The following is a 14024-nucleotide window of genomic DNA, read 5'->3' as shown; positions in this document are numbered from 1 at the left end:
CCAATCTGTTGTTGTTTGTTTTACTGTTCACATGGGTGACCTCTGCTCATATGTGCGTGCACTGGAGGCTGGGGTAGGGAAAGGAGGAAGGACTACTCTCCCTACTGAAAATGATCAGAAAATGAAGAAAATATTCCTAGCAACTAGTAATTCTGAACTAAAAGTATGTATCAATCACCGAGGAAGCATTTGCAACACACATACATGTCTGAGTCCCACTCTAAATTTACTGATTGAAAATCTCTAAGTCATGGTTCAACTATGTGTATTTTATAAAAATTCCCCAGATAATCTGAGTCACTCCCCTGGTTAAACACCACTGCTATCATTTTTATTTTCCCTAATAACTGAGGATTTAATATGGTGCAGCTTGAAACCAAATATTTCATTTTTATACTACATTTAAATGTCTCAGCTGGCAAATACCATAAGTAACATAAAGGCACTAAGATAAGACACTTTAAAACATAGACTCGGTTATGTGCAATTCTTGTAAATCAAATATACTTCAACGTTTTTAAAAGTTGCATTTTGGGTCTTAGAACCCAAGGATGTATCTATCACCTTTCCATTTAACTCATTTCTTATTCTTGGTCCTTTGAAATAAAGTCATATTCTTGATGTAAAAAAAATTAAATTAAATCAAAATAAATAATATTAAATAGGAAATAAATAAATAAGACCTGAAATAAACACCAACTTGAAAAGCCACTAGACCAATTCCACAAAACGAAACCTAATCCCAAATTCTCAGGGCTATTACCATTAAAGGAAATAAAAATAATGGACACCATTTGCAAAACATAGCCAAGGCATGCGAAAAGCCACAGAATACCTGAATTATTCTGTACTGCATACATATTTCTCCTATTAGGCATCATCTTATATTCATTCCCTTCTTTCCGGGTCCGCCGTTGACCGACCTCTGAGGAGTCTCTGGAGAAGAGACATTTTAAAAGAGTGAGACTTCTAAACAAGGCTCCCTTTCAACTGTTTTTCTCTGGAGACAGTGAGTCTCACATAACACTCTGGCCTAAGAGAAAACGGCAATACCTACGAGAATGAGTTACTCTGAGCTTCCGCCAGCCGCAGCCTCTTGGCATGATTCTTGCCTTGATAGTGAGCCTGGGCCACAGCCGGAGAGCTGAAGGAGGCGTCGCAGAGCTTACAGTAATCGTTTTCGGTGGCCAGGATCACTCTGCCTCCTGGCTTAAAGGAGCCCACCTGGCAGCAAAGACACAACAAACAAGGCTTTAGAGTGTGGGCTCTGTTCTCTTCTTCTCAAAGTTCCTTCCTTCTGGGAGCTGAAAAATAACCCGTTATGGCATGACCATGAGCACAGCTTTATAAGGACAGGAAATTGTTCGTTTCAGAAAGAAAGAGGGAAAAAAGGCTGAGAGACACTTAATTGTAGTTTTGCATTACAATCACCTGTGTATTGAGCTGATGAATACCTCATTGCCATTTTCATTGAAGAAATTTCAGAAAAGAAGTTTAAAAACCCAGCAAGGAAGATTTAGGGCAGCACAGGTAAGGTCTAAACTCACATTACCAGAGAGAAAAAGTCTTCCCAGAATCCATTAACAAGCACGTACTAAATGCCTACTATTTATAGGGCTTGCAACCTAATGCAAAAGTGACACACAGATATGTATTAAAAACTAAACCTCTATCCTCAGAGTCTATAAATTAGCTACAGATAAAGTATGTGTAGGAGCAGGAACTAGCAACTCACTCCAGTATTCTTGCCTGGAGAATTTTATGGACAGAGGAGCCTGGCGGGCCATGGGGTTGCAAATAGTCAGACACGACTGAGCAGCTAACACGTGTGTGTGTGTTGCCCAGTTGTGTGTTTGTGTGTGTGTGTGTGCGTGTGTGTTGCTCAGTTGTGTCCAATTCTTTGGGATTCCATGGACTGTAGTTTGCCAGGCTCCTCTGTTGATGGAATTCTCCAGGGGATCTTCCTGGCCCGGGGATCAAGCCCTGGTCTCCTGCATTGCAGGCAGATTCTTTACCATCTGAGTCATCAGGGAAACCACAGATACAGTATAATTCGGGGGAAATAACCAGCAGGTGCAGACAACTGTATTCAGGTTGGGAAACAGTGTGTTAAGGGAAACCTAACACAGTCCCTGGAAAATAGTAAACACTCAGTTAACTACTGCTTGGTTAACAAAACACACCAAACTAGATTTTGGCTAAAGAATTAAATATACAATAAAGAATCTGGAAAGTGTATCATATCAGGACCAGCTGAAGCAAACAGCATTGTTTCACCTGGAAAAGAAGATTTTCTGGGGACAGGATAACTGTGTTCAAATATCATAAAGCTTTGTGCTATGAAAGAAGCCCACGATTGTTTGCCCAGGAGGGTGGAACCAGCTGAAAACAGTCTCTAACAGGAAGGAGCCATCCAATTCTAGAGCAGCCTTCAAGAACTGGCACTGGGAAAACTCCTCAGCCTGAAGATCTCTCTGCGTATTCTGCTGTCCTCTGATTCTGTTTTTAACATATCTCATTTACCCCACAAATTCGGGAGGATAGAAGAACAGTGGATACTGCTATCCACGTCATAAGGACTGACAATCAGAAAAGTAAAATTATACCATGGTGTTTAGGAGTAGAGGTGCAAGGTCAAGAAAAATCATTGCCCCACTTTACAAAATTTGTAACATCACAGACAAGTTATTTGGCTTGCTGCTGCTGCTGCTGCTGCTAAGTCACTTCAGTCGTGTCCGACTCTGTGCGACCCCATAGACAGCAGCCCATCAGGCTCCCCCATCCCTGGGATTCTCCAGGCAAGAACACTGGAATGGGTTGCCATTTCCCTCTCCAATGCAGGAAAGTGAAAAGGGAAAGTGAAGTCGCTCAGTCATATCCGACTCAGCGACCCCATGGACCGCAGCCTACCAGGATCCTCCATCCACGGGATTTTCCAGGCAAGAGTACTGGAATGGGGTGCCATTGCCTTCTCCAAGTTATTTGGCTTACCTGGGCTTATAGTAAACTTCCAAGTGAGACCGATGCTACTGGCCCATGGATTACACTTTGAGAAAAAAGTCAATACCTCTTGAGTTGTTGCAAGCATTAAATGAAGTTAGGACCCAGGCCAAGAAAGAGGCAAGGAAGGAGCCATGGGCACCCAATATAAAGAAGCATCAAACTTAGCAATCAGGATGAAAAAATACTTAGTGGAATATTTTCACAAATCAAAAAAAAACTGCCACACAGCCAAAAAAAATCAATGAGAAACAAAATATCAAAATTTTAAATAAAGACAGGATCAGCAACAGTGTCATGCCAAACCATATTGCAGCCTAAGGCAAAAGGAAAATCAATAACACTTATCCTATCTTTAAGTTTTTGCCATTTTGTTCACCACTGACTTTTTCACATTAAATTGTGCATTTTAAAAATATCACATTATTTATCTTGATCACTGAGTATTTTAGCTCCCTCTTAAATTCTGTGCCTAAGTAAAGTACATCCCTCATCTCACCCTCGTCCCAGGGCTGAATGAAGTAATGTCTGAAAAGTGCTTAGCAGAGTACCTGGCATAGTAAGAGATCAATGTGATTATTAGTTATTATTATTTATGACCTAAGGGGCTTCCCTGATGGCTCAGTGGTAAAGACCCTGCCTGCCAATCCAGGAGATATGGGTTCAATCCCTGGGTTGGGAAGATCCCCTGGAGAAGGAAATGGCAACCCACTCCAGTACTACTCTTGCCTGGAAAATGCCATAGACAGAGGGGCCTGGCGGGCTATAATCCATGCGGTCTCAAAGAGTCAGACACAACTGAGAGACTGATCACTGAGCACAAACATTTATGACCTATTAAAAAAATAATACTTCAAAGACAGATTAGAATCCACATTGCAGAAAGTACTAATGTGCAGGAATATCTTGCCTCAAACACCTATGGAACTTGGCTCTCAAGTGTGGGTCATGATACCAAAGTCCAGAAAGAGTATATACAGGCTCTCTGTACAGAAGTAAGAAAGGGGCAGCTTCAAGAAACTGATCTTGCGGGAAGGCAATATATAAAGTCAATGGGGGAACTTTTCTGGTGGTCCAGCGGTTAATAGGAAGCACAGGCTTGATCCCTGGTTGGGAAGCTAACATCCCATATGCCTCATAGCCAAAAAAATTCATAGAACAGAAGCAATATTGCAACAAGTTCAATAAAGACTTTAAAAAATGGTCCACATCAAAAAAAAAAAAATCTTAAAAAAAATAAAGTCAGTAGGATTGATCACAATCGAGATAAATGTTTAAAAATCTTTCTTTTCATTCAGGGCTTTAGGTAGACATTCAGGACCATTTAACCCAGAATTTTCAACTATGCATACAGAAAGCCTCATGAAATAATTTTGTTTCATCATTTCATGAACCATAACAAAATCCGATGAGAAGTCTTCAGATTCATGAATTTTTACATTAAATCCAGTTATCAATGTGCTAAAAGCACCAAGAAGGACGTTTTAGGGGTACTGACTCAGCTGTACCTTGATGGACACACAGATGACAAACATCATCCATGACCACCTGTGCACAGGACAGCTCCCACCCTGACACTCCAGTCTTACCTGCGGAGGGACTGAAACAGCTGGAGCAGCCACAGGTTCCACTGCATTGCTCATTCTGGCAGGAGGAGGACAGCTATTTGCTGCATAGTAATTTCGAAGTTTCTTACCATGATTTTTACCCTAGAAGTAAAATGAAATGAGTAATTACTGTGAGGAAGATGTATCAGATTGATTTAACATATTTAATAAAAAAGAAATAAATACATGTTATTCTTTCAGAGATGTGCAACAGTGGGGTAAATAGTAGGTAGACTTGATTATTACATCTTAAAGTAGCAGACTACTCTTTGACTCTGAGAGAATGATTAAATTCATCTGGGAGAGATAAGCGAACAAAGTCAAAAGACATTAATTTCCTATATATTTCTGGAAAACAACCATTTTCTAGTGATCTGTGTCCTCTCCCAACTTGTTGCCATCATATGCCACTGCCTAAATATGAATTTTATGACACTCTGATCTAATCTACTTTAGAAGTCAGTAATGAAATGGATAATCCAATTACTTTTACAAAAATAGCACTTACAGAGTATCTTTTTACTTACAAAGAACTCTCCTGGGCATTAGCTCATTTGCCACTCATAAAAATCCTGAAAGAGGAATTTGTTAATGTTACCCATATATGACAGCTGAGACACTGCAATCCAGGCAGCATAGAGAACTTGCCTCCGAAACCTTCATGAGGCCTAGCAGTGGGGTCGCAGCTTGAGGCAAGCCTTCTAAATCCAAAGCAAGGCCCTTTTTCATACAGCATGATGGCTTCAGGATACACTGTGAACCTCTATTAAAATGGATTTGCCTCTCTCATCATGTTTCCTTTATCATTCTCAAGTTTATGGCTGAGCTGATAAAAACTGGTGGGAAGGGGAGTCCAAAAGCGTCCTAAATGAGGGTTAAACTGTATATTCTTCTTTAAACTACATGGTAAAAACCAAACATGTAGGCAAATATTTATATACCAATTACCATATATGTTAAACCCTAGAAATAAAAAGGACTAGCTAGCATATGGTCTAGAGGAGGAGACAAATATGTAAGTAGTTAAAGGAAATGAGTGAAATTCCACCTTATGGCCCCTGAAATGCCATAAGGGTGCTCTTACCATTATCACAGTGACTTCCAGGGAGTCAAATCTAGTGATCTCATCTGTGCCTTTATTATACTGTAACTCTAAGAAGCACGATACTATTGATACTCCTTCCTTCTGTCATGTTCTATGACTCCCTCTTACCTCCCAGCCTCTCATTCTCTAAAAGCTGCAGTGTCCAATGCACTACCCTCAGCCCTCCATACACAAACCCTAGGTTATTTTGCTCAGTCTCATAGCTTTAAAATACAATCGGTAAGTTGCTGATTCCCGAAATTACCTATCACTATCCCTGTTATGGACTGATTGCTTATGTCCCTCCAAAATTCCTATTTTGAAATCACATCCCAATGGGATGGTAGTTGGAGATGGGACCTTTGCGAGGTAATGAGGTCATAAGGGTAGAGTCTAATTACTGCCTTTAAAAGAAGATATCAAAGAGCTCCCTTGTCCGCTTTCCACCAAGTAAGGATTTAGGAGAAACTGGCTGTCTGCAGTCTGGAAGAGCACCTCAGAATCCACCCATGCTAGATCCCTGATCTCAGACTTCCAGCCTCTGCAACTGTGAGAAAGAGATGTTTGTTGTTTGAGCGTAAGACAGACTAAGACAATCCCTGACCTTCAGAGCCATAGAGCCAACTGCTTCCTTGCTGTCCACACATTGCAGCCTGAAGAGGCGCGCGCACGTGCGTGCGTGCGTGCGTGCGTGCGTGCGTGCGTGTGTGTGTGTGTGCTGTGCTGACCTGTGTCTGACTCTGTGACCCCATGGACTGTAGCCCACCAGGCTCTTCTGTCCATGGGATTTTCCAGGCAATAATACTGGAATGGGTTGCCATTTCCTCCTCCAGGGGATCTTCCTGACCCATGGATTGAACCCACATCTCTTGTATTTCCTGCACTGCCAGGCAGATTCTTTACCACTGTGCCACACGGAAAAGCCCCTTAAGAGACATATCCAACTTAAAACATCTAAATCATAAATTTTAATTCCCTCCCCACCACAGAACGATCTCATCACTGCCACCACCACCATTCATCCACATGCCAGTAAATGACATTACTCTCCACCTAGTTACTCAAGAAAAGCCCAGGAGTCCTTTCCTTGATTCCACCCCTCCTCAAAGCCAACACATTCAATCCATCAGCAAGTCCTGTCAGCCTACCTCTAAAATATATTCTAAGTCATTCCACTTCTTTCCATGGACACTGAAATACCACAGTATTCCAAGCTACCAACTCTTCTCACTTGTGGTAGGCAACAACTCCTAACGGTCTCTGGTGTTCCCCTCATCCTCCTAGTATTCTCCTCATATCAGCCAAACTGATAAGTCACTGTCTCACTTAAAATTTTCCAGTGGCCTCCTACTACACTTAAGCTATAATCAGCGAATCTTTCCTGCAAGCCCTTTTTGATCTGGCCCTGTCTACTTCTCAGATTTTATTTCACACAGCCCCCCGTCCCCCTCCTCATTATGTTCCTGCCTGACAACCAAACACATGCACCTAAAACATGCCAAACACATCGACTCTAAGGCCACTGCACTTGCTATTCTTTCTGCTTAAAATGTTCTTCTTTCCGGTCTCTACATGGCTGGCTCCTTCTTACCTTTCAAGTCTCAATTCAAACAACATCAAACAGCATCTTACTCAATCTGAGGTGTCACCCCTATCGACCAACACTTCCCCCACGCAACGCACACACACTGAATCACATTACCACACTGTCTGGTTTTATTTCATCATAGTACCACTTATAACTAACTGAAATAATGTTTGTTTGCTCATTTTTTTCTCTTTCCTACCCTCTGGAATGTAGACTCCTTGAAAATAAGGCCCCTGTCCATCTTGTGCACTGCTCTAGCCCCAATTTCTAGAACAATTTCTAACACATAGCAGGCAATCACTACATATTTGTTGGCTGAACAAATCACTATTAGAGTGGAAATAAGGAACAAACTGCTAAGAGAACAAAGAGAAGGGAAGGCTTACTTCTGCCTGAGAGTACCAGGGAAAGCTTCCCTGAAAGGGGACATTAGGAGTTATCTTCTAAAATGAGCATGTTTACTAGGCAGGTAAGACCTACCTCTTGAGAAACCTGTATGCAGCTCAGGAAGCAACAGTTAGAACTGGACATGGAACAACAGACTGGTTCCAAATAGGAAAAGGAGTACGTCAAGGCTGTATATTGTCACCCTGCTTATTTAACTTATATGCAGAGTACATCATGAGAAACGCTGGGCTGGAGGAAGCACAAGCTGGAATCAAGATTGCCAGGAGAAATATCAATAACCTCAGATATGCAGATGACACCACCCTTATGGAAGAAAGTGAAGAGGAACTAAAAAGCCTCTTGATGAAAGTGAAAGAGGAGAGTGAAACCGTTGGCTTAAAGCTCATCATTCAGAAAACTAAGATCATGGCATCTGGTCCCATCACTTCATGGCAAATAGATGGGGAAACAATGGAAACAGCGTCAGACTTTATTTTGGGGGGCTCCAAAATCACTGAAGATGGTGATTGCAGTGATGAAATTAAAAGACACTCACTCCTTGGAAGGAAAGTTATGACCAACCTAGATAGCATATTCAAAAGCAGAGACATTACTTGGTCAACAAAGGTCCGTCTAGTCAAGGCTATGGTTTTTCCTGGGGTCATGTATGGATGTGAGTTGGACTGTGAAGAAAGCTGAGCACTGAAGAACTGCTTTTGAACTGTGGTGTTGGAGAAGACTCTTGAGAGTCCCTTGGACTGCAAGGAGATCCAACTAGTCCATCCTAAAGGAGATCAGTCCTGGGTGTTCACTGGAAGGACTGATGCTGAAGCTGAAACTCCAATACTTTGGCCACCTCATGGGAACAGTTGACTCATTGGAAAAGACCCTGATGCTGGGAGGGACTGGGGGCAGTAGGAGAAGGGGATGACAGAGGATGAGATGCTGGATGGCATCACCGAATCGATGGACATGAGTCTGAGTAAACGCCGGGAGTTGGTGATGGACAGGGAGGCCTGGCATGCTGCAATTTACAGGGTTACAAAGAGTCAGACACGACTGAGCGACTGAACTGAACTGAACTGAACTGAACTGAAGGAATGAGGGGAAAGAAACTGTTAACAGATGAACAGTGTAAGGAAAGGGCCGTCTGCTTGAGATGGTCTCCAGGATCCTTTGGAAAAGAGGTAGGAGCTGATACACATGGGGAGCTAATTGTGTATGGTTTTGTCAATGATATAGACCTTGGACTTTAGAGGCAGCAGGGGGCTCTGAAGGGCTTTAAGCATAGCAGTTACATGACTGAATTGCATTTAATAAAGATCAAAAGAAATGGGAAGATAGAAAAAAGAGCCTAGGGAATGAGGGTCTGGAAAAAAGAGATTGAGAATGTCTGGTTAATGAATTAAAATGGAAACCAGACAACTGTGGCATTATGGAAGTCTATAACAAGGTGTTTCAAAAAAAGAGTCTAATTAGATACATTATAACCCAGGATATTTACTTTCAGGTATTCCAAACAAAAGCATACATATGAGGAGCTACCTATAAGAACAAAAGAATGGGAAAGACTAGAGATCTCTTCAACAAAACATACATATAAGGATCTACCTATGACAACAATAGAATGGGAAAGAGTAGAGATCTCTTCAAGAAAATTAGAGATACCAAGAGAACATTTCATGCAAAGATGGGCACAATAAAGGATAGAAATGGTATGGAGCTAACAAAAGCAGAAGATATTAAGAAGAAGTGGCAAGAATATGCAAAAGATCTATACTAAAAAAATATCTGAATGACCCAGATAACCACGATGGTGTGATCGCTCACCTAGAGCCAGACATCCTGGAATGTGAAGTCAAGTGGGCCTTAGGAAGCATCACTATGAACAAAGCTAGTGGAGGTGATGGAATCTCAGTTGAGCTATTTCAAATCCTAAAAGATGATGCTGTGAAAATGCTGCACTCAATATGCCAGCAAATTTGGAAAATTCAGCAGTGACCACAAGACTGGAAAAGGTCAGTTTTCATTCCAGTCACAAAGAAAGGCAATGCCAAAGAATGTTCAAACTACCACACAGTTGCATTCATCTCACATGCTAGTAAAGTAATCCTCAAAATTCTCCAAGCTAGGTTTCAACAGTATGTGAATCGAGAACTTCCAGATGTTCTAGCAGGATTTAGAAAAGGCAGAAGAACTAGGGATAAAATTGCCAACATCTGCTAGATCACAGAAAAAACAAGAGAATTTCAGAAAAACATCTACTTCTGCTTCATTGACTATACTAAAGCCTTTGACTGTGTGGATCACAACAAAGTGTGGAAAATTCTTCAAGAGGTACAAATACCAGACCACCTTACCTGCCTCCTGCGAAATCTGTATGCAAGTCAAGAAGCAATAGTTAGAACTGGACATGGAATAACGGACTGGTTCCAAATTGAGAAAGGAGTACATCGAGGCTGTATATGGCCACCTTCATTATTTAACTTATATGAGAAGTACATCATGTGAAATGCCAGGCTGGATGAAGCACAAGCTGAAATCAAGACTGCAAGGAGAAATATCAATAACCTGTCACCAGTGGTACCATATGACACCAGTCATATGGCAGAAAGCGATGAAGAACTAAAGAGCCCCTTGACGAAAGTGAAAGAGGAGAGTGAAAAAGTTGGCTTAAAACTCAACATTCAAAAAACAAAGGTCATGGCATCCAGTCCCATCACGTAATGGCAAATAGATGGGGAAACGATGGAAACTGTGACAGAATTTATTTTCTAGGGCTCCAAAATCACTGCAGATGGTGCCTGCAGCCATGAAATTAAAAGATGCTTGCTCCTTAGAAGAAAACCTATGACCAACCTAGACAGCTTATTAAAAAGTAGAGACATTACTTTACTGACAAAGGTCCATCTATTCAAAGCTATGGTTTTTCCAGTAGTTATGTATGGATGTGAAAGTTGGACCATAAAGAAAGCTGAGTGCTAAAGAATTGATGCTTTTGAAGTGTGGTGTTGGAGAAGACTCTTGAGAGTCCATTGGACTGCAAGGAGATCAAACCAGTCAATCCTAAAGGAAATCAGTCCTGAATATTCATTGGAAGGACTGATGCTGAAGCTGAAGCTCCAATACTTTGGCCACCTGATGGGAAGACTGACTCATTGGAAAAGACACTGATACTGGGCAAGACTGATGGCAGGAGTAGAAAGAGGATGAGACAGAGGATGAAATGATTCAGCAGCATCACAGACTCGATGGACATGAGTTTGAGCAAGCTCCTGGAGTTGGTGATGAACAGGGAAGCCTGTCGTGCTGCAGTCCATGTGGTTGCCAAAAGTCGGAGAGGACTGTCTGACCAAACTGACTAACTGACCTATGAGAACTGTTCGCAGAAGGACTGTTTGTAACTACTGAAAAGTGGAAACAACTTAGGTGTCCAACTACAGGATAATGGATAAACTGTAGTCTGTTTATTCAATGTAACACTATACCATGATTAAAATACAAATACTAGGCCCTGTGTGACAACAAAAAAGATAACAAAATGCTGAATAAAAAGAACATATTGGAAAAGAAGATATGTAGGCATAATCACTTTAAAATGAGCATTAAAATATGAAACCACTACATTTTATGTAGGAAGATATATATGTAGCAAAAATACAAAAATGTGGTGGGAGGGGAGGTGGGGGACAAAAATACCAATTTAGTATAGTGGCTACATCTGGGAGCATAAAAGCAGCTCAGTTCAGTTCAGTTCAGTCAGTCAGTCGTGTCCAACTCTGCAACCCCATGGACTGCAGCACACCAGGCTTCTCTCCCCATCACCAACTTCCAGAGCTTGCTCAAACTCATGTACATCGAGCCAGTGATGCCATCCAACCAAGAGCCAGTAATGCCATCCAACCATCTCATCCTCTCTCATCCCCTTCTCCTCCTACCTTCAATCTTTTCCAGTATCAGGGTCTTTTCCAATGAGTCAGTTCTTCCCATCAGATGGCCAAAGTATTGGAGCTTCCGCTTCAGCATCAGTCCTTCCAATGAATATTCAGGACCAATTTCCTTTAGGACTGACTGGTTTGATCTCCTTGCTATCCATTCAAGGGACTCTCAAGAGTCTTCTCCAGCACCACAGTTCAAAAGCATTAATTTGTTGGCACTCAGCTCTCTTTATGGTCCAATCTTCACATCCATACATGACTACTAGAAAAACCATATCTTTGAGTATTCAGACTTTTGTCGGCAAAGTCATGTCTCCGCTTTTTAATATGCTGTCTAGGCTTGCCACAGCTTTTCTTCCAAGGAGCAAGTGTCTTTTAATTTCATAGCTGCAGTTACCATCTGCAGTAATTTTGGAGCCCAAGAAAAGAAACTTTGTCACTGTTTCCATTGTTTCCCCATCTACTTGCCATGAAGTGATGGGACCAGATGCTACGATTTATGCTTTTTGAATGTTGAATTTTAAGCCAGCTTTTTCACTCTTTTCTTTCACTTTCATCAAGAGGCTCTTTAGTTCCTCTTCTCTTTCTGTCATTAGAGTGGTATCATTTGTATATCTGAAATTGTTGATATTTCTCCCTGCAATCTTGATTCCAGCTTGTGATTGATCCAGCCCAGCCTTTCACATGATGTACTCCTCATACAAGTTAAATAAGCAGAGTAACAATATACAGCCTTGACATACTCCTTTCTCAATTTGGAACCAGTCCGTTGTTCCATGTCCAGTTCTAACTGTTGCTTCTTGACCTGTATACATATTTCCTAGGAGGCTGGTAAGGTGTCTGGTATCCCCATCTCTTGAAGAATTTTCCACAGCTTGTTGTGATCCACACAGTCAAAGGCTTTAGTATAGTCAATGAAGCAGAAGTAGATGTTTTTCTGAAATTCTCTTGGTTTTTCTGTGATCTAGAAGATGTTGGCAATTTGATCTCTGGTTCCTCTGCCTTTTCTAAATCCAGCTAGAACATCTGGAAGTTCTCTATTCACATACTGTTGAAGACTAGCTTGGAGAATTTTGAGCATTACTTTGCTAGCATGTGAGATGAGTGCAATTGTCTGATAGTTTGAACATTCTTTGGCATTGCCTTTCTTTGTGACTGGAATGAAAACTGACCTTTCAGATAGGAGCAGCTTAGTTGGGAAAGGCACAAGTTCAATTGAACTGAAGCTAGATGACTCTAGCTTTTCATTCTAGAAGCTACATGACAAACACACATTTCCATTATATTAGTTCAAATATTTTTTATGTCTGAGGGGCTTCAAAATGATTTTAAGACAGCAATAACAAAAAAAGGAGTGGTTCTGCCAGGTCAGGACAGAGAAGTAACACTGGATTTGAAAAGATACAGATATAACAGATATAAAGAATAACCTTGGTAAGAACCACTTCAGTAGAGTAGTGGGGTATTAAAAGACCACATGAAGGGAAAGAATGGGAGAGGTGAAAAGGGAGACAACCAATATAGGCAGCTATACGGACAAGTTCTACTACAACATGGAGCAGAGCAAAACAGTACAGAGTTAGAAGGGGAAATGAATCAGTAGGACAAAAATTTTAAGATGGCTTAGGCTTGTTTGCATGGCAACAGGAGGAAGTCAGTAAAACAAAAGAACAGATATGCAGGAACCACAGCACAGTTACAGAACCATAGTCCATAAAAAGGCAGAAGAAAATGAGGTACACAGGATTACAGGAGGGATCAACCTTAGATAGTGTCAGGCATTTAATTCCAGACCAGTATCTACAGCAGTATTTGAGCAAATATTACATCTATACATTAATGATAACAATGGCAACTAACAATTTTGAGCACTCACGTGACAGGTAAAAGTGTTCTAAACACTTTATCAATATTATCTCATTTAACCATTAAGAAATCTCTAACAAGTAGGTAAAATTATTGTCTCCATTTTACACATTAGGAAACTAAGTTCAATGAGTTAATCATTTACCCAAGAATTTTCAGATAGCTCCATAGAGGCTGCCTAGATTTGCATTTCTCCATACATCCCCCACAAACAACACAGAACAATAAGAAAAACAAAACACAAAATCCATGCCCTCCATACAACTAGAAGCCACAGAATGCCCAGACTCCAAAATAACAGTAAGCAAAAAAGAAAAGACATCAAATCCCAATGAGTAATCACTCATGCTCCTGCCACAAGCCTTCACAGTAAGCGAGAGCAGTCCAACAAAACCTGAAGGACACAGAGAAGGAGCTTGCAGCTAGATTATAAAGTTAAGATTACTTTATAACCACCACCAGAGAAAGTAAATCCCCCAGTTTTATAAATATTAAAGCATGATCCAGCCACTGACTGCTGGACAGGGACTTAAATGTACACATGATCTGAACTG

The 14024-nt window shown here is 41.1% G+C and overlaps 1 protein-coding gene across 6 annotated transcripts in view; it reads right to left on the bottom strand.

Annotated features, from left to right (window-relative positions):
- ZMAT3 (zinc finger matrin-type 3) overlaps positions 1 to 14024 on the bottom strand; it is a 39319-nt gene that overhangs the window by 9112 nt on the left and 16183 nt on the right. For all 6 annotated transcript variants that reach the window (XM_004003136.5, XM_012098751.4, XM_042234224.2 and 3 more), the window contains exons 3-5: positions 4590 to 4709; positions 1058 to 1224; positions 836 to 936 (exon numbers count right to left, since the gene is read on the bottom strand). In XM_004003136.5, coding sequence (XP_004003185.1) covers positions 836 to 936; positions 1058 to 1224; positions 4590 to 4709 — 388 coding nt within the window. The remainder of the gene's footprint in view (positions 1 to 835; positions 937 to 1057; positions 1225 to 4589; positions 4710 to 14024) is intronic.

This window comes from Ovis aries, chromosome 1 (assembly GCF_016772045.2).
Source record: "Ovis aries strain OAR_USU_Benz2616 breed Rambouillet chromosome 1, ARS-UI_Ramb_v3.0, whole genome shotgun sequence".
Lineage (NCBI taxonomy): Eukaryota > Metazoa > Chordata > Mammalia > Artiodactyla > Bovidae > Ovis > Ovis aries.
The sequence above is the reverse complement of the archived record's forward strand: the minus strand, read 5'-3'. Positions and strand labels throughout refer to the sequence as shown.